Raw genomic sequence first — 26,882 nt, forward strand, 5'->3', positions numbered from 1 at the left:
AACTTCGTCACGCCGCCCTTTAGACTTTTTTATGCTTGAAAATGATTCATTTCCATAAACAATATGTCAAATTTACTTAAATATGCATTTTTGGATGAATAATAGGCTGTAGCCAAATGCGAAACAGCAACGAACTGTGATATAATCTTTAAATGAATATATATTTTTTTTAAACGCAATTGAGTAAAGCCAAAAAATTCAAAGCACAAAGTGGCGAGGGAATACTGTAAATAAAAGCTGAGAGTCTACATATTGATACATTTATTCCAAGTCCATTATGGTGTTGCATGAAGGTAAAATTATAGTAAGACAACGAGTCTTAACAGCAAGTCTCAGGATCACAGAAAAATATCCCTCGTTTTTTTGACACATTTGCATTCGTCTTTATTTTTGTTGTCATAAACAGAATTCAAGCTTACAAAAATAAACTGCAACAGTATTTTAGGAAGACTAAATGGATCAGGATCATGTCCCCTCTCCCCCTTTTCTTAAAACAACAGCGACTGAGCATGTTGTGGCCAACCAAAACTTACTTGGCTCATTTCCCAAATTGAAGAGCCGAGCTAAAAGCAAACGGTAAGCAAAATAACATCTTTATATAATGTATGCACATGATTATAAGCTCAGCCGCGTTAAAAATACATGTTTAGTCAGCCACAACACTCAGAAAATGCCTCATATAATTATTATTTTCTATACAAAACTCGCCTAAATTTAAGCGATAGTTTCAGGCTCATGGGGTTAGTGTGCACGGGCTGCTTAAAGAATGCTAACACCTTGTCATAATTTTTATACCAGGCTTGTGGAAAATTACACATTTGGAAAAGTTTGAATTTAATTTCATGGAATTACAGTTCTACTTCCTGTTTGCTACCTCAACTCAAATTCAATTCAAATTCATAGAATTGAATTCAAAGTTACCATGACAGATTTGTGGTTAAATTGCTATGATTATTTATCGTTGTGGCTTGTGCAGCCCTTTGAGACATTGGTGATTTAGGGCTATATAAGTAAACATTGATTTAATGATTGATTGATAAAAGGAACAGATGTGATTTTTTTTATACATGTCCACTACTCATTCCAAATACTTTTGTGTTATTCTTTGGTTTTTTAAACGCAATAAAGGATGAAGAAATATAGATGAAATATAACTTTTTTCAGTTAAAATAACTATTCTATAAAAAATAAATTCACATCTGATTGTCATCTGAAATGAGTAAAGATGTTCAAAAAAAATGTTTTTCATAAGAACCCATTTTTAACAAGAATCTGTGCAATTTCGGTAAGAAATGCGTGTGAATGCCACTGCAAAAACGTGCGAGACGAACTGAAATGCTAACTGTTTGCATGCGCGCAGTTAACATGTATCAGGTAATAAGTGTAATGACTCAAAGGTGTACTTCTGGAAAAAAAAATGGCAAAACAAGTTAGCATGCTAATGCCAGCATACCGTGGTTAACATGAGAACAGTTAGCATGTTTCAAGTATGAAGTTGCATGACTCTAGGGTCAACGGTTACAAAATTAGCTAAATAATTTTAGCATGCTAACATTTGCCTGTGTCACATATAGGGATGTCCGATAATGGCTTTTTGCCGATATCCGATATTCCGATATTGTCCAACTCTTTAATTACCGATACCGATATCAACCGATATATACAGTCGTGGAATTAACACATTATTATGTCTAATTTGGACAACCAGGTATGGTGAAGATAAGGTACTTTTAAAAAAAAATTATAAAATAAAATAAGATAAATACATTTTTAAAAAATTCTTGAATAAAAAAGAAAGTAAAACAATATAAAAACAGTTACATAGAAACTAGTAATTAATGAAAATGAGTAACATTAACTGTTAAAGGTTAGTACTATTAGTGGACCAGCAGCACGCACAATCATGTGTGCTTACGGACTGTATCCCTGCAGACTGTATTGATATATATTTATATATAATGTAGGAACCAGAATATTAATAACAGAAAGAAACAACCCTTTTGTGTGAATGAGGAGGGAGGTTTTTTGGGTTGGTGCATTAATTGTAAGTGTATCTTGTGTTTTTTATGTTGATTTAATTAAAAATTTAAAAAAATTAAAAATAAAATAAAATAAAATAAAAAAAACGATACCGATAATAAAAAAAACGATACCGATAATTTCCGATATTACATTTTAACGCATTTATATTCGATATTATCGGACATCCCTAGTCACATACCAAGTCACATACCAAGTTACATGTCTCTGGAGTAAACGATTGCAACATTTTCTAAAAAATGTAGCATGTTAATATTAGCATGCTAAAAGTTAGCGTGTGACATACCAAGTTTTATTGAACAGTTGCAAAATTTGCTAAAAAATTTAGCATGTGTCACATGCCAAGGTATAATATGTCTGGGGTTGTGTTGCAAAATGAGCTGAAAAAGTTAGCATGCTAAAATTGGCATGTTAACAGTTAGCGTGTCGCATACCAAGTTTTATTGAACAGTTGCAAAATTTGCTAATAAAAAGTTAGCATGTGTCACATACCAAGTTATAATATGTCTGGGGTTGTGTTGGAAAATGAGCTGAAAAAGTTAGCATGCTAACATTGGCATGTTAACAGTTAGCATGTGTCATACACCAAGTTATACACTATATTGCCAAAAGTATTTGGCCACCCATCCAAATGATGAGAATCGGGTGTCCTAATCACTTGGCCCGGTGTATAAAAATCAAGCACTTGGGCATGGAGACTGTTTCTACAAACATTTGTGAAAGAATGTTGATTTCAGTGATTTCCAGCGTGGAACTGTCATAGGATGCTGCTACCTGTGCAACAAATACAGTCGGGAAATTTCCTCGCTCCTAAATATTCCAAAGTCAACTGTTGGCTTTATTATAAGAAAATGGAAGAGTTTGGGAACAACAGCAACTCAGCCACCAAGTGGTAGGCCACGTAAACTGACAGAGAGGAGTCAGCGGATGCTGAAGCGCATAGTGCAAAGACTTTCTGCACAGTCAGTTGCTACAGAGCTCCAAACGTCATGTGACCTTCCAATTAGCCCACGTACAGTACGCAGAGAGCTTCATGGAATGGGTTTCCATGGCCTAGCAGCTGCATCTAAGCCATACATCACCAAGTCCAATGCAAAGCGTGGGATGCAGTGGTGTAAAGCACGTCGCCACTGGACTCTAGAGCAGTGGTTCTTAACCTGGGTTCGATCGAACCCTAGGGGTTCGGTGAATCGGGCTCAGGGGTTCGGCGTAGGTCAAGACACACCCGACTCATCATGTAAATAAAAACTTCTCTCTATCGGCGTATTACGGATACGGCAACAGCAGAAGTCACACTGATTTGCAGGTGTGTAATTTGTTGTGAGTTTATACACTGTGTTGGTTTTGTTCTTTGAACGAGGTGATGTTCATGCACGCTTCATTTTGTGCACCAGTAATAAAACATGGTAACACTTTAGTATGGGGAACATATTCAGCATTAATTAGTTGCTTATTAACATGCAAATGAGTAACATATTGGCTCGTAACTAATCATTATTAAGTACTTATTAATGCCTTATTCGGCATGGCCTTATTATAACCCTAACCCTGGCCATAACCCTCTAACCCTAACCAAATAACTCTAAATTAAGTCTTTGTTACTTATAATATGTTCCCCTAGTATCCAAAAAACTCTAAATTAAGTCTTTGTTACTTAGAATATGTTCCCCATACTAAAGTGTTACCAAAAACATATAACTTTGTCTTGAATTCGAAAAAAAACATTTTATTTTTCACTAAAGAAGGGTTCGATGAATGCGCATATGAAACTGGTGGGGTTCGGTATCTCCAACAAGGTTAAGAACCACTGCTGTAGAGCAGTGGAAACGCATTCTCTGGACTGACGAGTCACGCTTTTCCATCTGGCAATCTGATGGACCAGTCTGGGTTTGGAAGTTGCCAGGAGAACGCAAAATTTTTGACTCAATTGTGCTGAGTGTGAAATTTGGTGGAGGAGGAATTATGGTGTGGGGTTGTTTTTCAGGAGTTGGGCTTGGCCCCTTAGTCCTAGTGAAAGGAACTTTGAATGCTCCAGGTTACCAAAACATTTTGGACAATTCCATGGGATGGCACTTCAAGTTCATATGTGAGCAAAGGCAGGTGGCCAAATACTTTTGGCAATATAGTGTATGTCTGCAAGGTGTATGGCTGCGCAATAAGCAAAAAGAGTGCAAAATTAGATGAAAAAGTTAGGACATTTCCATGCAACCAGAAGGAACTTTTCTAACCTGTAACCTGTTTTCAAAAAGGTGCATGATAATTATTATACTAAATAATACATTGCGAAAATCGGTTTGAATCGAAAATCGTGTTGAATCGAATCGTCTCCCCAAGAATCGGAATCTGATTGAATCAGGTTCCCACTCCTAATGATTGACTTTTTTTTTTAACTGAATAAAAAAGAATGAAAGACAAATCTGAGGGGGATTACAGAGGCTGAGATGCATAAAAAAGGAGGTGTTTTGTTTAAAAACATATTCACACGTGTCTGAACACTTGCATAGTAGGCTTGCAGCAGGCGTGAAGTAAAAGTAGCAAAGGTTGAGGTGAGAGAAACACTTGCAGATTTGTCATTTTTTTTGTCCCGGTCTCAGGAAGACCTCTGCTGCTCCGGCTCCCCACTGGCCTCAGAGTCGGCGAGGATCTCCCAGCTGGACGTGGCGTTGCTCATGTGGGCGGGGCTACGGCCGCTGCCCGTCCACGTCAGGAAGCCAAAGCTGCGGCAGAAGAAAGAGGCAGGCAGACCTGAGGTCAGCTCAAACGGACGGGGAGGATTATAGACTAAAAATAGCGGATCAGAGCACATGACAGACGGAAGGATGACGCCCAGGCCCAAAGACCACTGTGGTCTTATTTGGGGTTTTGGACATTTACATTGAAATGCAGCTTTGTAGCATTGAAAGCAGTTTTTAGTTCAACACAACAGACTACAAATGTTAGCCACCCCTCTCAGTATGATGCATACCTGTCAACCTTCCAATTCCTGTTTTAAACCCAGGTCCCGTATATACCCGGGAAAATAAACCCTCTCCAGTGCTGGAATCAAGCAAAACTCGGGGGTGGGGGGCTTGTAAAAGCAGCGCGCAAAATTGCAAACTTGCATGTCAGGTGATTTAACCAAATGAACAACGCGAGAGAGGTGGATTGACATGAAGATGACATCTCTGCCAAACACCCAAACTTTGTGTAAAAATCTTGTCAAATAATGTTCACCTACTTTTTACCTTCATTACACTTCATTATGATTTTAAGCTTTTTTTCTTGTTTTATTTTTGTAGCTTTATGTAGAAACGGCACTGCTGAAGTGGCAGCTGGTTGCATCAGCTCTGTGCTCTTTTAATATATTTTATGTCCTCTGTGTTCTTTGCTTTTTTTAACCTTATCTTTCATGGACGTTTTGTACAGTATCTGCACTGCAACCACATCCTTTTCCCATTGTGGGATAAACAAAGTCCATCCTATCATATGCTTACCTACTTTTTTAACCATCTTTTACAGATGTTCACCCACTTTTACCTGTTCACCTACTTTTTACCTTATTTCACCTATGTTCAACTACTTTTCAACTTCTTTTACCTATGTTCAACTACTTTTCAACTTCTTTTACCTATGTTCAACTACTTTTACCTATGTTGAACTACTTTTTTTCTTTGTTTTACCTATGTTCACCCACTTTTTTTACCTATGTTCACCTACTTTTTACCTTCTTTTACCTATGTTCACCTACTTTTTACCTTCTTTTACCTATGTTAAAATACTTTTTTCCTTGTTTTACCTATTCACCTATTTTTTTTACCTTATTTTACCTATGTTCACCTACTTTTTGCCTTCTTTTACCAATGTTGACCTACTTTTTTTTTACCTATGTTCACCTACTTTTTTACCTTTTACATATGCTCACCTACTTTGTGCCTTCTTTTACCAATGTTGACCTACTTTTTTTACCTTTTACCTATGTTCACCTACTTTTTTACCTTTTACCTACGTTCACCTACTTTTTTACTTTCTTTTACATATGTTTACCTACTTTTTTACTTTTTACCTATGTTCACCTACTTTTTTTTAACTTCTTTTACATATGTTCACCTACTTTTTTACTTTGTTTTACCTGTGTTCACCTACTTTTTTTTACCTTTACTTAACAACTTTTTGCCTTTTTTTACCTATGTTAACCTACTTTTTTGCCTTCTTTTACCCACGTTCACCTACATTTTTACCTTTTTTTACCTGTTCACCCACTATTTTTTTTTACCTATTTATGTTCACCTATTTTTTTCTTTCTTTTACCTATGTTCACCTACTTGTTTACCTTCTTTTACCTATGTTCACCTACTTTTTTACCTTCTTTTACCTATGTTCACCTACTTTTTTACCTTTTTTTAAACTGGTAACCTACTTCTTTTTTTACCATCTTTTACCTATGTTCACCTACTTTTTTTTACCTTTTTTTTTTTCTTTTTACATATGTTCACTTACTTTTTGCCTTCTTTTACCAATGCTGACCTACTTTTTTACCTTCTTTTACCTATGTTTGACTAGGTAAACTGGAGACTTAATATTTAACTGTAGAAAAGCATATATGTAGCAGGTTACACAGCCTCATGCTTTCTGTAACATTGAGGAAAAAACAACGGCAGCCAGTATGGAAAATGTGCCAAATCTAAGTGCTGTGAAGGAGCCAAGAATTGTTATTTTCATTTACGCAATAGTACAGAAGCTTTATACCAGACTAATCAAAACTTGAATGGTGCAATGGTCAGTGACAGCTTCTTGTGACACAAGAGGCATGGATTTAAATTCCATTTACGGCTTGTACTATGTGTATTTGTTTTATTATTTGTTATGCATGATACGATCGTATGTGCACAATATAATTATTTTTTTTATTTATTACTCATTTTTCGTTTTCAATGTGTTTTACTTTTGTTAATGTATTAAAAAATGGTGCCGCTGAAGTGGCAGCTGGTTGCAGCAGCTCTCTGCTCTTTTATGCCTCATTTGTGTTCTTTAATGTTGTCTTTTGACATCGCTCGTGTCGAAGGCTCACTAATGTGGAGATGTGTTATTGATGAGGCAGTAGTTGAAGATGAAGAGCGCCAAATATGTTGTTATTCCAAATGGTTTAATGGCGTGCCGCTCTACACCACTGCAAACACCATAAACAACTATTACTTATTTCACAGCTCGCTGGCACTGTCAATCACATGCGAGCATTATTATCTTTAAAAAGACAACATTTTTGAGACATTGGATCTCATTTTATTGTGCGGTTGATGCGACTCTATTTTCATGTCTAAATGTGTCCTGTTGCTGCAGTTTACTTACAGGTTTCTAATACGTGACTCTGCTGGTTTTTCAGTGCCATCGACTTCTGTCAGAGGACTCTTGTCTTCTTCATCGCTAAAGAGAAGGAAGACATCTCTCATTCAGTCATTGGAGATTAAAAAATATATATATTTTCTCCTCCTTCAGTACTGGATAGCGAGGCTCGTTAGAGACAGACCTGCTGCAGTCATTCACAGGAATTCCCAGCATCTTGGCTTTGATTACTTTTCTCTTTTTTGTGATGGCCGAACGCACAGCTTCCATGAGGAACCCTGGACACCGTTCCTCGTTCAGAATCTCCCTGTGGACAGACCGTGAGGATAGTCGGTTAGATTTGAAACAAGAAAAGAGGGAGCCTCACAGGCACTTGCACCTGCAGGGGACAACGACGACATCATACTCATTCCGGGAGGCGGGGGTACACCCTGGACTGTTCAGCAGTCAATCAACAGACACATGTAGACATTCACATTCACTTTCACACCTCCTGAGAGCATTCAGTGAGTATATGGTTATGGTTTAAGTTCATTTCAAGGGGTTCTGGGTATTTGTTCTGTTGTGTTTATGTTGTGTTACGGTGCGGATGTTCTCCCGAAATGTGTTTGTCATTCTTGTTTGGTGTGGGTTCACAGTGTGGCGCATATTTGTAACAGTGTTAAACTTGTTTATACGGCCACCCTCAGTGTGACCTGTATGGCTGTTGACCAAGTATGCTTTGCATTCAATTGTGTGTGTAAAAAGCTGTAGATATTATGTGACTGGGCCGGCACGCAAAGGCAGTCCCTTTAAGGTTTATTGGCGCTCTGTATTTCTCCCTACGTCCGTGTACACAGCGGCGTTTTAAAAAGTCATACATTTTACTTTTTGAAACCGATACCGATAATTTCCGATATTACATTTTATAGCATTTATCGGCCGATAATATCGGACTGCCGATATTATTGGACATCTCTAATCACAATCTCCAGTTTCTCTTTACAACATGTCCAAAAAGAAGTAGGAAGAAGCAGAGCTTATTCAGTCCTATTCCTTTTCTATTTCATAGCAATTACAAACACAGTTAATTCACTTCATGTTCTCAATGTGTACACAATTTAAAGCAGCACTAAGTAACATTTCAACCTACATAAAATATTTTCATAACTTTTGGGATGATACATGGATTTGCCACAAGTTGAATGACACCTCTGTCATGACCTGAGGGGGTCTGTATTGCTTTCACTGGCATTAAGCAAATTTGAGGAGGGTGGCAGCAAAACCCTGACACACAAAAAACTACAAATGTGCTGACTTGACTCACTCCCCCCTTTTCCCATTCGTTAAAAAGACATAAGTCGATGCGAACGCCTACGTGCAATTACTGCTATCGTGGTAGAAGCTCCAAAACAACAACAAAAAATTAAAAGTTTTGCCTGAGGAGACAAAAAAATGAAAAATGGAGGTTACCCAGATAAAAGGACGGTCAACGATCAACACTGGCCCGGCTTTTACCCGTGAGCTCAAAGACAAAGAGGGATTTCAGACTGATGCTGCCTTGGCTCTGTTCCTGCTGGACTAGTAAGTACCTTTCGATGCTCAAATCAAAATGATAATGCTAATGTTAGCTATCAGAAATGTGCGTGGTAGCAATAATAGCCACCAGCTTGATAGTTTGCAGTTCCACACTGACACGACCAGCAAACTCAAAAGTATTGTATCAAGAAAAAACAATGCGATGACTGCAAATATAAAGTTTGAGTAAAATATGTAAGTTCCTACTGTGGAAAGATCAGCCATACTGAATCATTGTGGTATTATCGTGTCAGATTGTATGTACGTGACAGAAGTTTCTGACCATTTATGGCGCTATGTGCTGGTGCTTACGGGAAATGTGGTCTTCCTTTAGGCAAAACACTACAGCTTTGGTCCACTGGCGCTGCCAAAATCAACCAAAACTGTGAGTTCCTAATTGGGGCTTCACTTTAACTCCATACATAATGAATAATAAAGTTCTCAAAAAATTATTTGTTACATAAGTTGTAGTTTCCATAATGATTCCAAATAATAATAATTTCAAATTATCTAATTTTCAATAATGCTCCAAACGTTTATCAAAATTCTTCTTCCATGTACTTTGTAAATTCTGAGTCTAAACAGTCCCTTAAACTGTATTTGCTTAATCCACTCCATAATTTAATTCCACATGCTGACATGCTAAAGGTTTTAAGTGTTGTACGGGCGAACAAATGTTTTAAGTTAGAACTTTCTCTGAGGTTGTATTTCTCCTCTCTTGTTGAGAAGAACTGTTGTACGTTCTTGGGTAGTTTGCTTTGTACAATAATTTTAGCAAATGCACTAAATCATTAAATTTTAATATTTTATGGATGGATAAATAAAGGGTTTGAGTGTTCTCTGTATCCAACGTTACGTTTTATTCTAACTGATCGTTTTTGTAACAAAATTTGTGAATGTATTTATTTCCCCATATTTCTACATAATAACATAGTTATGGAACAACTAGCAAGCACTAGAGAATATGAAGGGATTTTGTTTGTCCAGAACATATTTTTCTTCATTCATTATTGAAATATTTCTTGCCATCTTACTTTGTATATTTTATATAATATTTCCAGTTATTTTTATCATCTACTTTTACACCCAAAAATGTTTTGTTTATTTTACTCTATCAATATCTACTTAGTCTGTTTAGCTAAGACACAACATTTTAGGGTCGCACAGGGGTTAGTGCGTGTGCCTCACAATGAGAAGGTCCTGGGTTCGATCCCAGGGCTCGGGGTCTTCCTGTGTGGAGTTTGCCTGTTCTCTCCGTGACTGCGTGGGTTCCCTCCGGGTACTCCGGCTTCCTCCCACCCCCAAAGACATGCACCTGGGGATAGGTTGATTGGCAACACTAAATTGGCCCTCGAGTGTAAATGTTGTCTGTCTATCTGTGTCCAGGGTGCGCCCGAGAGGGACAAGAGGTAGAAAGATGGATGGGCAAAATGTTTAGACTGTGGGGGAAAAAACAAGGCAGGAATAAATTAAGAACTAGTTTGAATTTGTAGTGTTTTAACTACTAAATACTGGTATTTTTGGAAACCGTTTATCCATTGGTCCTCAACATTGGCTGAGGATGCATTCAACATTCCCACAGTGCATGTCATTGATAATGTTCCTATTGTTACTGCCTCCTAGTGGTAAGACAAGACAGTTTCAATTCGGGAAGCAGAATCATCTCTCCCTGGCCCACTTTTATCTTATGTTTGCTGTTGTGAGAGCGGTCGGTTTCTATGAGAACGCTCAAAAGGCTGTATTTTAGTGTGATGTGCTCTCTTGTGACACATAATGGCCTTAAATAAAAAGAACGCAGTGCGTTTAAAATGAGAAAAATGTAAAGGTTGGGAAAAAAACACCCACCTTTGATAGTAGTTGAGCTCTTCTTGCACCAGAAAGAGGTTGGTTCTGAGCTCGTTCCTCTCAAAAATGATGTCTCGCATCTCCTTCTTGGTGAAGCACGGCTGATCAGGATCCTTGTGGTCAGCCGAAGGCTCCGTTTGACTATCGATGGGACTTGGACTGGCCTAAAAGGGATACAAGACGACAGTGGATTTATTCACACTATACCCGCATTTGACTTGTGTTTGGGCCAAACATGTAAAAGAAGTAAAGAAAACTGCTAAGGAATGACTTTGTTCATACCTGGGTATTGCTGTTGGTTCTGTCCATCTGTGCTTGCAGCTTCTCGATCACTTTGACTTTCTCTTTCAGGTCGGCCTCCATGTCGGCCTTCCTCTCCACTGTGCTCTTCAGCTGGGCCTGTAGCACGCTCTGCTTGTGCCGCAGCTCCGCATTCATCTTCATGAAGCGGTCCAACTGCTCCTGGAGCTGAACAAGAGCACACATGTGGTTCAATTAATAATGTGTACACATAATGACATAGCCTTAAAAAACGGTCTTTGGTAATTTAGTACGTTAATACTAGAGATGTCTGATAATGGCTTTTTTGCCGATATCCGATATTGTCCAACTCTTAATTACCGATTCCGATATCAACCGATACCGATATATACAGTCGTGGAATTAACACATTATTATGCCAATTTTTGTTGTGATGCCACGCTGGATGCATTAAACAATGTAACATGGTTTTCCAAAATAAATCAACTCAAGTTATGGAAAAAAATGCCAACATGGCACTGCCATATTTATTATTGAAGTCACAAAGTGCATTATTTCTTTTAACATGCCTCAAAACAGCAGCTTGGAATTTGGGACATGCTCTCCCTGAGAGAGCATGAGGAGGTTGAGGTGGGCGGGGTTGAGGTGGGGAGCGGGGGTTGTATATTGTAGCGTCCCGGAAGAGTTAGTGCTGCAAGGGGTTCTGTGTATTTGTTCTGTTGTGTTTATGTTGTGTTACGGTGCGGATGTTCTCCCGAAATGTGTTTGTCATTCTTGTTTGGTGTGGGTTCACAGTGTGGCGTATATTTGTAACAGTGTTAAAGTTGTTTATACGGGCACCCTCAGTGTGACCTGTATGGCTGTTGACCAAGTATGCATTGCATTCATTTGTGTGTGTGAAAAGCCGTAGATATTATATGATTGGGCCGGCACGCAAAGGCAGTGCCTTTTAGATTTATTGGCGCTCTGTACTTCTCCCTACGTCCGTGTACCACTTCGTACAGCAAGTCATAAATTTTACTTTTTGAAACCGATAACGATAATTTCCGATATTACATTTTAAAGCGTTTATCGGCCGATAATATCGGCAGTCCGATATTCTCTGAAATCTCTAGTTAATACTTAGATATTTGTCGAGATTTTTTTCGATTAAAATATTCACCAAAAGTTTGCTCCAGTTTTTTCTGCGTAGCATTCCACAAACCATAGTGCTCAAACAAAGAATCCCACACATCGGTGACATAATCTTGTTGTATTATTGATACACTAAGTACACTACCGTTCAAAAGTTTGGGGTCACATTGAAATGTCCTTATTTTTGAAGGAAAAGCACTGTACTTTTCAATGAAGATAACTTTAAACTAGTCTTAACTTTAAAGAAATACACTCTATACATTGCTAATGTGGTAAATGACTATTCTAGCTGCAAATGTCTGGTTTTTGGTGCAATATCTACATAGGTGTATAGAGGCCCATTTCCAGCAACTATCACTCCAGTGTTCTAATGTTACAATGTGTTTGCTCATTGGCTCAGAAGGCTAATTGATGATTAGAAAACCCTTGTGCAATCATGTTCACACATCTGAAAACAGTTTAGCTCGTTACAGAAGCTACAAAACTGACCTTCCTTTGAGCAGATTAAGTTTCTGGAGCATCACTTTTGTGGGGTCAATTAAACGCTCAAATTGCGTGCCGGCCCAGTCACATAATATCTAAAAGTTTGGGTAACCCCAAACTTTTGAACGGTAGTGTAGGTCCAATTGTGTTTGTAACTAAGGTTATCCTGATACGACAATGATATCGAATACCGGTCCGATATCATGAAAAAAAAACATATATAGGACTATATTAGCTTGCATCTAATATCTCCAATATAAAATCCGAAAACATGCAGTCCTGCAGCGTGTTGACTTACATAAAGCTGGACAGCTACTTAACATCTAAATGTCCTCCAATAAACACACAGCGTTAGTCTTTTCTTCTATTTGAGTCATTTACAAAAGGTAAACATGGTAGGCTGTAGGCTACTAGGAGCGAGCAGCTACACAACAGCTAAGCACACAATAGCACACAAGCTAGCCATACATATTAAGGGTCTTTAATAGGGATGTCCGATAATATCGGACTGCCGATATTATCGGCCGATAAATGCTTTAAGATGTAATATCGGAAATTATCGGTATCGGTTTCAAAATGATCTGTATCGGTTTCAAAAAGTAAAATGTATGACTTTTTAAAACGCCGCTGTGTACACGGACGTAGGGAGAAGTACAGAGCGCCAATAAACCTTGAAGGCACTTCCTTTGCGTGCCGGCCCAGTCACATAATATCTACGGCTTTTCACACACACAAGTGAATGCAAAGCATACTTGGTCAACAGCCATACAGGTCACACTGAGGGTGACCGTATAAACAACTTTAACACTGTTACAAATATGCGCCACACTGTGAACCCACACCAAACAAGAATGCCAAACACATTTCGGGAGAACATCCGCACCGTAACACAACATAAACACAACAGAACAAATACCCAGAACCCCTTGCAGCACTAACTCTTCCGGGACGCTACAATATACACCCCCGCAATCCCCTAGCCACCCCTCTTACCCCGCATCCCCCCCAACCTCGCCCACCTCATTCTCTCTCAGGGAGAGCATGTCCCAAATTCCAAGCTGCTGTTTTGAGGCATGTTAAAAATAATAATGCACTTTGTGACTTTAATAATAAATATGTCAGTGCCATGTTGGCATTTTTTCCATAACTTGAGTTGATTTATTTTGGAAAACCTTGTTACATTGTTTAATGCATCCGGGGGGGCATCACAACAAATTTAGGCATAATAATGTGTTAATTCCATGACTGTATATATTGGTATCGGTTGATATCAGAATCGGTAATTAAGAGTTGGACAATATCGGAATATCGGCAAAAAAGCTATTATTGGACATCTGTAGTCCTTAACTGAACAAAAATGAAGTTCAAAACACAAAATATGTCAATGTAAACAAGTATAAAATAATTATAGTTGCATATGGCAGAAGTGTATTAGAAAGTATCCAGTAACAAACGTGTCCACATCATTCAATTTACTGTAATATGAGCTTAACTTAATGAATTACGGATGCCACTAAGTGTTTCCAAGAAAACAATTACCACTCCACTTCAACTTAAAGACAGCGTTAGTCCATTCCAGACGATTTTAAATAAAAAGGTTAGTTTTTCACACCTACTCTTGTTCTCTGTTTGACTCATTTCACTTGATCAAACTTTTTTTTTTATATTCCACGCTACAAAATAATACAAGTATGCGTTATTCCTGCTGATATCGTATCAGATCAATCAATCGGCCAATACTCAAAGCTCCAATATCGTTATCGTGTTGGAAGTGAAAAAATTGTATCAGGACGTTTTTTGGGTTTTTTTTTATTTTTTTTTCTAAACATGCCTGTTTCAGTTACACCACAGGTCTGTGTATTACAAGAAAAGCCACCGCGAGGCCAAAAAAAAGCTGCATGTGAAATGCACTTTGACAAAGAAAGTGAGAAACACTATTTGATTCAATAAAGAACTTGTAGTAAAGTACTCTCTTCTCCCCTCCTCCCCCTCCACTCATCACCAACAAGAGTCTGCAAAAAAGTGATACATTTTTAATTCATTATTTATATGTAGTTTTGCGTGTAAAACTATAATTATCCTCTATAAAAATGTCTTTTAGACAAAACTGCTTGAGTTTTCTTACAATGTGGTGTTCATTCGACCTTGTGGAACAGATTACTAAACTAAACCGAGGTACCACTGTATTAGTGGCCAAACAAGATGCCAGTTTATTGGAGTAAGACGGGTATTATTTTTTCCTTAAAGAACATACTACTATGGTCACCTGTCTGGAAGTAAGTAACAAATCGTTAACACATACACACCCAGTTATGACAATTAAACTTAGACTTAGGCAAACTTTAATGATCCACAAGGGAAATTGTTCAACACAGTAGCTCAGTTACAATGATGGCAAGTGTAAGGATGGAAAGGACAATGCAGGTGTAAATAGACTAATATAGCGATAAAAAATCTAACATATATACTAGGGCTGGGAATCTTTGGGTGTCCCACGATTCGATTCAAAATCGATTCTTGGGGTCACGATTCGATTCAGAATCGATTTTTTTCAATTCAACATGATTCTCGATTCAAAAACGATTTTTTTTTTTTTTTAATTATTATTTTTATTTTATTATTTTTTTTTTTTTATGAAAACAATACACAACAATACCATAATAATGCAATACAATTTCAAAACAAAACCCGACCCAGCAACATTCAGAATAGCAATAAACAGAGCAATTAAGAGCAATTGAGGACACACAAACATGACACGGAACATTTATAAATAGTTGATTTACACGGAACAATCTAATAGTGAGACAAAAATGAATATTATCAACAACAGCATCAATATTAGTAACAATTTCAACATAGCAGTGATTAAAAATCCCTCATTGATATTATCATTACAAACATTAATAAAAAAAAAATACAAAAAATGAACAATAGTGTCACAGTGGCTTACACTTGCATCGCATCTCATAAACTAAATGTCTAATGATAATGTCAATGAGGGATTTTTAATCACTGCTATGTTGAAATTGTAACTAATATTGATACTGTTGTTGATAATATTCATTTTTGTTTCACTACTTTTGGTTTGCTCTGTGTCATGTTTGTGTCTCCTCTCAATTGCTCTGTTTATTGCAGTTCTGAGTGTTGCTGGGTCGGGTTTGGTTTTGGAATTGGATTGCATTGTTATGGTATTGCTGTGTATTGTTTTGTTGGGTTGATTAATTTAAAAAAAAATAAAAAAAATTAATTAATAAAAAATAAAAAATAAAATAAATCGATTTTTTAAAAATGAGAATCGATTCTGAATCGCACAACGTGAGAATCGCGATTCGAATTCAAATCGATTTTTTCCCACACCCCTAATATATACGAATATATACATAATATGTGTACAGAATAATATATATACAGATATATTATATTATGTCTATAACATATATAAAATATATACATATACTGTATATATACACATATATATATGTTATTGACATCACATGGTAAAAAATACCAAGACACACACATGCACACACACACACACACACACACACACACACACACACACACACACACACACAAAAGGAGGGGAAAACCTGCTCAGACCCGTCTAAAGTACAACTTAATCTTCAACCAGGAACTATGTCTGTCATCTCTTCAACACAGCTGCCGTCTCACTTTGACTTTCATTTCCAACAACACACACTGGCGCACGTCTTTGAAAATGTGCCATGCACCACAATCCCTTTATTATTTCATATCTGCCTACTTGCACATAGCTCTGCATGTACAATACAGGCCAAAACTTTGGACACACCTTCTCATTCAATGTGTTTTCTTTATTTTCATGACTATTTACATTGTAGATTGTCACTGAAGGAATCAAAACTATGAATGAACACATGTGGAGTTATGTACTTATCAAAAAAAGGTGAAATAACTTTGATTACTGCTTTGCACACTCTTGGCATTCTCTCAATGAGCTTCAAGAGGTAGTCACCTGAAATGGTTTTCACTTCACAGATGTGCCTTATCAGAGTTGATAAGTGGAATTTCTTGCTTTATCAATGGGGTTGGGACCATCAGTTGTGTTGTGAATGAGAAGGTGTGTCCAGGTGTATGTTTTTATTTAACTATAATTTTGTGTGTAACTTGAAATTGTCGCTAATTTACTGCTCTGTGTGCCTCTTAATTGCCCTCCAGGGACAACTATTATTATTTTTTTATTAAATTGAATTGATTGACGAATATGTCTGTCACTCAAAAGCCGGTGACGGCGGAGAAAAAAACCCCAACGGTAATTATCGCACTAATTAAAACTTTGAATACGATTAATTGTGCAGCCCTACTGTAGAGTGGATTGGGTTTCATTTTCAAACCAGAATAATTTGCATTAATCTGTCAAATTGGACAGCCCTAAATAATATCTTGTCGGGATCCCCAGCAAGAACATCCAGAAGCTGCAATACATACAGAATAGTGCTGCTCGGATCCTGATGAGAGTGCGGAAATATGACCATATCACACCAATTCTCAAATCCCTTCACTGGCTTCCTGTTCCACTCAGGATTGAATACAAATTCTCCCTACTAACCCACCAGTGCCTCCTTTGAAATGCCCCCCTCTACCTCAAAGAACTACTCACCCCCAAATCCTCCACTCAACACCTCCGCTCCGGACAGGCTAACCTCCTCCAACCTCCGAGGACAAAGCTACGTACAATGGGAGACCGGGCTTTCTGCTCCGCCGCTCCCAGTCTGTGGAACGCTCTCCCTGACCACCTGAGTGTACCACAGACTGTGGATGCTTTTAAAAAAGGCTTAAAAACCTTTATTTTTAAAAAAGCCTTTTTTTTTTTAGATATATGCTTACTAGTTCTAGCTATTTGGCTGTTGTAGTTTTTATTTTTATTTATCTTTTTATTTTTATTTTTGTTAATACACTGTAGCACTTTGAGGTTGTTTACTCAATGTAAAGTGCTTTTTTTACAAATAAAATCTATTATTATTATTATTATTATTAATAATTAATGTCATATCTCATTCTCTACACGACTGTCTTATGGCTGCTTACCGCTTCCACCTCCTTGGAGATGGTGGTGATCTGTTGGACTTTTGCCCTCAGCTCATCTCTCTGCTTGTCCACCACCTGCTTCAGCTTCAGCATCACTTCTCGCTCCTGCCGCTGGACACGGTCTGTGCACAAAAACACACACACTGTTATTGTTCCACTTGGGGAAAAAACAAAAAATGTGACCATTGTTGTTTGTGTTTCCTGTCTGCACTGTATTACACTGAATTGTCTCTGCTCAATAAAGAGAACAAGTGAAAATAGAAACGGCTATATACTTTGTTTTCTATGTTGTAGTTCCTCAAAAAAACATTCATATTAAAACTGGTTTTATCTCAGTCAACACAATGAACGTCTTCACTGAATTTCTCCAACGCAAACATGCCACAAATAACTTGCTGTTGAGTTCCATTGTACTGAGTTGCAGCATACTTAGAGCAAACGAAAGCTAAGTTAACAAAGTGTCAGATAAGTAGCAAGTGAAAGTCCTTGTTTATTGCATACATGTCTACAGCAAAAATGTACGCTTGTCCTACTTGCCTGCTGTGTTCAAACTTATGGACATCCTTTTACTCACAACAGTGGACATTCATTACATTTTTACTGGTACACTTTTTTTTTTTTTAATAACCTGGACTATCATTTCAGATGTACTTGAGCATGTTACACCATGCAGCACAGATAAGCATGGGAGCTTAATCTAGGAGTCTTATTTAGCACATCAAATAAACATCTGGTCATATGAATCATTTAGAAAACAGGCTTTGCTACTCCAACAATGTTTAAAAAAAACAAAAAAAAACACACAAGTCAGCCAAGCAACCCAACCCTCTCACGTAACATTGGTGAACATTGATGTCATAATCTTGGGAGAAAAATAATAGCTGGTGGGGATGTAACGATATAAAAGTTTCATATTATGGTTTTAGTGACCAAAATTATCCCGGTTAACATTATTGCAATATTGTTGAACGTGTTCAAAATTTACCTATACACACACTGAATTATTTCGACCAAGTTTTTTTCTTCAAACAACTAAAATAAATAAACACTGTTAGAAAAACCACTATTTTGCATGTTTTGTGTTTCTTATGCTTCCAGTGTTTTAGTCTTAATATTTTATCTGTTTTAATGGCAAAGCTTTTATTGTTTTAAATATTGATATGTACTTTAACAAGTATTTGAATAAATAACAAATTAAATCTATTAATATTATTTATTATTTCTGGCGGGTGTTGGGGCATCCTAGTCTGTTCAGCGGTCCCCGAACGCACCGTAGAAACACTTCAGAAAATAGAACGATCACTCTGTTCTAAGAGAGCACAGCTTTTAGGTTCAATGTGCACAATTGAATGTCTTAGTTGCTCAGCCAGTAATGTGTTTGTATAAGTTTGATTTGGGTATGTCGTTTCTTAATTGAGAAAGACAATGTTTCTTGTTTTCATTTGAGCGTGTAGGCTAGCAAACTGGCACTAGTCAGTCCGTGAGTTTATCTAAGTGTAGTTATAAATCACGGTTTTCCGATCATTTATATTTAAAACAGTATTACTAACCGTCGGGAGTTTTAACACGGTTATTGTTAACACCGTTTATCGTCATATCCCTAATATTCGCACAGAATAATAAACAAAATTATCAAGTACACTAAAACCTCATTATCGTATCAATAAAATCCAAATAATAAAACCTTCTTAACAAGTATTTTTTAAAGATTTAATGATGCATCATCAAAAGGTTTGCACTTTGCACTACTAGTTTATTTGTAAACTTTTTTTTTTTTTTCAACCACAAAAAATGTATACGAACAACAATCATAAAAAACAAAATATGGAAGCAAACAATAAGAATAATTAGTTAACAATAGAGATGTCCGATAATGGCTTTTTTGCCGATATCCGATATTCCGATATTGTCAAACTCATAATTACCGATTCCGATATCAACCGATACCGATATATACAGTCGTGGAATTAACACATTATAATGCCTAATTTTGTTGTGATGCCCCGTTGGATGCATTAAACAATGTAACAAGGTTTTTCAAAATAAATCAACTCAAGTTATGGAAAAAAATGCCAACATGGCACTGCCATATTAATTATTGAAGTCACAAAGTGCATTATTTTTTTTTAACATGCCTCAAAACAGCAGCTTGGAATTTGGGACATGCTCTCCCTAAGAGAGCATGAGGAGGTTGAGGTGGGCGGGGTTGAGGGGGGGGGGGTTGAGGGGGGGGGGGGTGGTAGGGGGTAGCGGGGGGTGTATATTGTAGCGTCCCGGAAGAGTTAGTGCTGCAAGGGGTTCTGGGTATTTGTTCTGTTGTGTGACCTGTATGGCTGTTGATCAAGTATGCCTTGCATTCACTTGTGTGTGTGTGGAAAGCCGTAGATATTATGTGACTGGGCCGGCATGCAAAGGCAGTGCCTTTAAGGTTGTTTGCCGCTCTGTACTTCTCACTATGTCCGTGTACACAGCGCCGTTTTAAAAAGTCATGAATTTAACTTTTTGAAACAGATACCGATAATTTTGAAACCGATACCGATAATTTCCGATATTACATTTTAAAGCATTTATCGGCCGATAATATCGGCAGTCCGATCGGCAGTCCGATATTATTGGACATCTCTAGTTAACAATACTGATAACCACTCTAAACACCAATAATACTCATGTATTCACAAATACACACTTAAATACATACACACGTACATGCACTACTCACAAAAAGTGTTCAATATTCGGCTCTTTGGGGATGAACGTAAGCTACGCTATAAACTATTACAGGTATATTTGACATTCTTTAAACTTTGAACTGAAGGAACATGTTTAATGCTTTTACAGTACTTCTTGCACAATTTGCCGTTCTCTATGAATGAGATGTACGGCCAAATTCCCAGCAGATGAACACATTTAACAGAAAAAGCATTCAGTATGTCTTCCTGTGACTCTACCAGTCTCTCTGTATTTCTGTTGCAGCCTGCTGATGACACGTGGTAACACGCTAAGCTCGGCGGCCACTTCACTCTGAGAGCATCCTGTTTGAAGCCTGACAGTGACAACGTGCTGTTGATCGTCTGCTAACACTTCATGATGTCAAAACGTGACATTATAAATGGAATAGAACGCTGTATTGTTTGTTATTAATGCAATGAAACTGCATCATTTTTTTGGTCAATTCATGGATGGCACACACCTTTGTGAATTCTGCTGTTCAGGTTTTTTTTGGAGAACAAAGAAAAAAATACAGAAACAAACTTCTGTATTCAAAGGTTTAGAAAGGGTTCAGTTAGGTTCACCTGTGAAGACTATACAGTAGTACCTCAATTCACAAGTTCTGTGACAGACCTCTTAACTCAAAACACTTGTATCTCTAGTCAATGTTGCCCACTGAAATGAATTTAAATCAATTTAATCAGTGCTCGGCCCCTCAAAACAGTACAAATTTACCATCCCTTAAAAAAAAAGTAACTTTGAGAAAATAAATACTGTATGAAAAACAATACAATAGAATGTACAACAAACAGTTACAGTAGTTGTATCAAGTAATGTAAAGATAATGTACAAAATGTACCTTGAAGAGTGGACTTACATAGGTATCTTCTTCGAACTTATCTATATTTTCATGGATAAATGTCTGCTGTTTAGATATTATTTTAACATCATTGGCTGGCATTATTAACGCATTCTGCTTCAGTGTGGTAGCTCAAATTGCATCGCCAAGTTAGGTAGCTACATGCTTGGTCACGTTTTTGAGGATTTTGTTCTTTAATTCGATGACTATCATCCGGTTTTTCTCAGCACGGTCCTTCACACTCACATTCTTTGCTTGAAAAACAAAGTTATGTCCATCTCTAGCTAGAAGCTAATGCTCGAGAGTAAGACCGGGTGTTTAGGTCAGATCTCACGGGGTTCACTGTGACATATGCAACGGGGAGGCTCGTTTTTTAAATTTTTCGCTTGCAACTTAAAGCATAACAATTAGCTGAGAGACAGCTCTTATCTCTAAACCTTCTTAAATTGAGGTACCATTGAAGTGCGTTTTAGGTTTATCCTGAAATTTTACAAATAATTTACAAATAATAGCCTATATATATATCCATTCATACTGTAGCGACTTAATGAGTTAATGTTTTATGTTCGTGTGGTTTGGATTTGATATCAGTTTTTCCCCATGTTTGCAAAACACCATCCGTGCCTAAAGGTGATTGGGGGAGAATGAGGAAGCGTTGTTGTGTGTCAGGAGGGAAACGAAGACTATAGGGGACGAAAGTGTTCTCTTGGAAGGTAAAACCTGTTGGAATTGTGCCGTTGTTTGTTGGTAATAAAAGTTAAAAATAGCGTCTGACTTTGAGTGATTTTTTTCTGGGGCTACAATATATTAAAAGTCCTTATTTTCAAGGTGCTGCGGTAATAATAATGCCTTGGCGGCGCGCCACATTCAATTACATTAAGGGGAAACCATATATATACACACATATATATACATATATATACATAGCTCGATTTTTGTTTCATCTGAAATCACATGGACAAAGATAAGACCTTCTGGAGGAAGTTCTGTGGTCAGATAAAACAAAAATGTTGCTGTTTGGCCACAATACCCAGCAATGTGTTTGGAGGAGAAAAGACACATGTCAAAAGTGGTAAAGGAATGGATAAACCAGGCTAGAATTAAGGTTTTAGAATGGCCTTCCCAAAGTCCTGACTTAAATGTGTGGACAATGCTGAAGAAATAAGTCCATGTCAGAAAACCATCAAATTTAGCTGAACTGCACCAATTTTGTCAAAGGGAGTGGTCAAAAATTCAAGCAGAAGCTTGCCAGAAGCTTGTGGATGGCTACCAAAAGCGCCTTATTGCAGTGCAACTTGCCAAGGGACATGTAAGCAAATATTAACATTGCTGTATGTATACTTTTGACCCAGCAGATTTGCTCACATTTTCAGTAGACCTATAATAAATTCATAAAAGAACCAAACTTCATGAATGTTTTTTGTGACCAACAAGTATGTGCTCCAATCACTCTATCACAAAAAGATAAGAGTTGTAGAAATTATTGGAAACTCAAGACAGCCATTATGTTCTTTACCACAACTGTGTGTATGTATGTATATATATATATATATATACACTACCGTTCAAAAGTTTGGGGTCACATTGAAATGTCCTTATTTTTGAAGGAAAAGCACTGTACTTTTCAATGAAGATAACTTTAAACTAGTCTTAACTTTAAAGAAATACACTCTATACATTGCTAATGTGGTAAATGACTATTCTAGCTGCAAATATCTGGTTTTTGGTGCAATATCTACATAGGTGTTTAGAGGCCCATTTCCAGCAACTATCACTCCAGTGTTCTAATGGTACAATGTGTTTGCTCATTGGCTCAGAAGGCTAATTGATGATTAGAAAACCCTTGTGCAATCATGTTCACACATCTGAAAACAGTTTAGCTCAGGGGTCTCAAACACGCGGCCCGCGGGCCAATTGCGGCCCGCGAGACATTATTTTGCGGCCCCACCTTACTATGAAAGTTTAATGGTAGTGCGGCCCGCGAGTTTTAAATGAATGGCGCTTGACAGCGTTGTGTGCGGCGCTGAAGGAATCTACCAATCACGGTGTGGTATAAACTGCCTTTAGTGTCCTCTAGAACCTGTCACCGCACTGTCTTTTTCTCCATACAAACAGCGTGCCGGCCCAGACACATGTTGTATGAGGCTTCTGCAGGCATACACAAGTGATTGCAAGACATACTTGAGGAACAGCCATACATGTCACACTGAGGGTTGTCGTATCAACAACTTTAACACTGTTACAAATATGCGCCACACTGTGAACCCACACCAAACAAGAATGACAACCACATTTCGGGAGAACATCCGCACCTAAACACAACATAAACACAACAGAACAAATACCCAAAATCCTTTGCAGCCCTAACTCTTCCGGGCTACAAAAACACCCCAGTAACTTTACTAGCTCCTGTAATTTCAATAAACCCAAATTAATAAATAATATGTTAGTGTGTTCTAAGTAATCTACTTTATGAATAATCCTTATAGCTCTTTTCTGTAGTTGATACAGAGAAAGTTGCGGTGCACAAGGAATACAATTTGAAACGTCATTATACAACTAGACATGCTGAGGAGTATGCAAAATACCAGGGAGATGAGAGAGTGAACCTGGTTGCAAATTTTAAATTCAGTCTACTGAGGCAACAAGATTTCGTCAAGAAAGCAAGCGAAAACAGCGATGCAGCAGTCAAAGCTAGCTACATGGTGAGTGAGATGGTTGCTAGGGCGGGAAAGCCATTCAAAGAAGGTGAATTCATTAAAAAGTGCATGTTAGATTTTTTTTAAGAAATCTTTTCTTGCGGCCCAGCCTCACCCAGTTTCTGCATCCAGTGGCCCCCAGGTAAATTGAGTTTGAGACCCCTGGTTTAGCTCATTACAGAAGCTACAAAACTGACCTTCTTTTGAGCAGATTGAGTTTCTGGAGCATCACATTTGTGGGGTCAATTAAACGCTCAAAATGGCCAGAAAAAGAGAACTTTCATCTGAAACTCGACAGTCTATTCTTGTTCTTAGAAATGAAGGCTATTCCACAAAATTATTTGGGTGACCCCAAACTTTTGAACGGTAGTGTATATATATATATATACATATATATATATATATATATATATATATATATATATATACTAATATATATATACTAATATATAACAATATCAATACATTCCTATTATTAACGATATATACACCATTTATGTTTAGAAAAATGTGTACGTAAGTGTCTCTCTGTCAGCCTTGTGATTGACAGGTGATTAGTCCAGGATGTACCCACCTTTCACACCAAGTCGTACAGAATAGGACAGAACAGTGCTATGAAAAATAATTGGACTATTATAATTATGTCGATTTTGCTCGTTCAGCAATCAGATGTGATCACATTTTTATCATCTCAGTTTTATTACGCAAGGTTCATGTTGTCAAGTCACATGAGGCTTATAATGATGACATGGCGACTTAAATTCTTGTACTCACCGTCCTGCGCATGGCTGCCTTTCAGCCTGCTGTGCAGCTGCTGGTTGTCCTCCTGGAGCTGCTGAACGTGGACCTGCAGCTCCTCACACTTGCTCCTCCACTGCAGCTCCTTCTGTTGCTGCTCCTGCTCCACACAACCAAACATGGAGTCAATCAAATGACGGTCGTAATACAACGTCTGCTTATTTGCAGCACCTAAGAACTTGGATCATCACGTGTGGTTGACCTAAAAGACACGGAAGGAAAATTGCATGGAGCCGGTGTGATCGACCTGTACTTTACATGCTTGGATTGAGTCAGGCCTCCTCTCACTTTCCAAGAACATGGAAGAATTGACCAAACTCTGCTTCTTCCTACTCCTATTCAAACATGTTGAATGATGCAAATATGTGACAGTCTTAGAAATACACTGTAAAACCTCTTTTTATGTTTCTTTGTTTAGCAAGCTTTCCAGTGATACCAACCTTTTCAAAAAGGGGTCAATTTTAGTGACATTTTTAACAAAAAAAGTCCCTACTAAAATCTTTGTATTAAGGAAGTTGACCAGAAACTTCTGAATTTTACCTGTTTTAAAAGTCCATAACCTTCTTAATATTTATCACAGGAAAATGACACTAATATCACCGGAATTGTCCGAACACGACCGGTCTGATAATACTGGTTTCATGTAAATCTGTTTTTTTTTTCAATACCTACAATGTAGCCTAAAGTCTAAAAGAACACAAGGATTGCATGTTAAAGTACAGTCAAAGTGGAGCCCCCAACCATGTCAAAAACTACCCAAACTTGTCCCAATCGTTTGTGCTACGCTTATAGTACACATTTTTTTGTCTAACTATTGTAGTTTTTACGTTAACGTGTTATTATTCATATCCAGCCCCCCAACCATGTCAAAAACTACCCAAACTTGTTTCAATCGTTTGTGCTACGCTTATAGTACAATTTTTTTTTGTCTATTGTAGTTTTTACGTTAGTAACGTGTTATTATCCATATTCAGCCCCCAACCATGTCAAAAACTACCCAAAATTGTCCCAATCGTTTGTGCTACCCTTATAGTACACATTTTTTTTGTTTAACTATTGTAGTTTTTACGTTATTAACATTTTATTATTCATATCCATCCATCAACCTTGTCAAAAAGACCCAAACGTGTCCCAATCGCTTGTGCTACGCTTATAATACACATTTTTTTGCCTAACTATTTTAGTTTTTACGATAACGGTGTTATTATTCATATCCAGACCCCCCAACCACGTGAAAATCTCCCCAAACTTGTCGTAAACGTTTGTGCTGCAAAATGTTTGTCTAACTATTATAGTTAGACACAATGGTTTAATGGTTTTTATGTTATTTACGTGTTATTAGTCAAAACCCGCCCCCGATTATGTGAACATCTCCCCAAACGTGTCCCATTTGTTTGTGCTGCAAAATGTTTTTGTCTAGCTACTATAGTTAGACAAAACGGTTTGGTGGTTTTTATGTTATTTAGTCAGGGACAAGCGGTAGAAAATGGATGGATGGATAGTCATAATTATGTGAAAATCTCCCCAAACGTGTCCCATTTGTTTGTGCTGCAAAATATTTTTGTCTAGCTATTATAGTTAGAGAAAATGGTTTGCCGGTTTAGCTCGGTTGGTAGAGTGGCCGTGCCAGCAACTTGAGGGTTCCAGGTTCGATCCCAGCTTCTGCCATCCTAGTCACTGCCGTTGTGTCCTTGGGCAAGACACTTTACCCACATGCTCCCAGTGCCAACCCACACTGGCTTAACTGTAACTTAGATAATGGGTTTCACTATCTAAAAGCGCATTGAGTCACTACAGAAAAGCCCTATATAAATATAACTCACTTCACTTTATATGTTAGTAGAGATGTCCGATAATATCAGCCTGCCAAAATTATCGTCCGATAAATGCTTTAAAATGTAATATCGGAAATTATCGGTATCGTGTTTTTTTTAATTATCGGTATCAGGGTTTTTTTGTTTGTTTTTTTATTAAATCAACATAAAAAACACAAGATACACTTACAATTAGTGCACCGACCAAAAAACCTCCCTCCCCCATTTACACTCATTCACACAAAAGGGTTGTTTCTTTCTGTTATTAATATTCTGGTTCCTACATTATATATA

The 26,882-nt window shown here is 37.5% G+C and overlaps 1 protein-coding gene across 1 annotated transcript in view; it reads right to left on the reverse strand.

The window, feature by feature from the left end:
- Nucleotides 1-48: 48 nt before the first annotated feature.
- Nucleotides 49-26,882, reverse strand: part of rilp (Rab interacting lysosomal protein) — a 28,095-nt gene continuing 1,261 nt past the window's right edge. The window contains exons 2-8 of the mRNA XM_062068106.1: nucleotides 24,751-24,874; nucleotides 17,710-17,831; nucleotides 11,044-11,229; nucleotides 10,762-10,925; nucleotides 7,544-7,666; nucleotides 7,366-7,440; nucleotides 49-4,757 (exon numbers count right to left, since the gene is read on the reverse strand). Of these exons, the coding sequence (XP_061924090.1) occupies nucleotides 4,631-4,757; nucleotides 7,366-7,440; nucleotides 7,544-7,666; nucleotides 10,762-10,925; nucleotides 11,044-11,229; nucleotides 17,710-17,831; nucleotides 24,751-24,874 (921 nt within the window). The 3' untranslated portion in view covers nucleotides 49-4,630. The remainder of the gene's footprint in view (nucleotides 4,758-7,365; nucleotides 7,441-7,543; nucleotides 7,667-10,761; nucleotides 10,926-11,043; nucleotides 11,230-17,709; nucleotides 17,832-24,750; nucleotides 24,875-26,882) is intronic.

The sequence above is a fragment of the Entelurus aequoreus genome, linkage group LG13, assembly GCF_033978785.1.
Source record: "Entelurus aequoreus isolate RoL-2023_Sb linkage group LG13, RoL_Eaeq_v1.1, whole genome shotgun sequence".
Lineage (NCBI taxonomy): Eukaryota > Metazoa > Chordata > Actinopteri > Syngnathiformes > Syngnathidae > Entelurus > Entelurus aequoreus.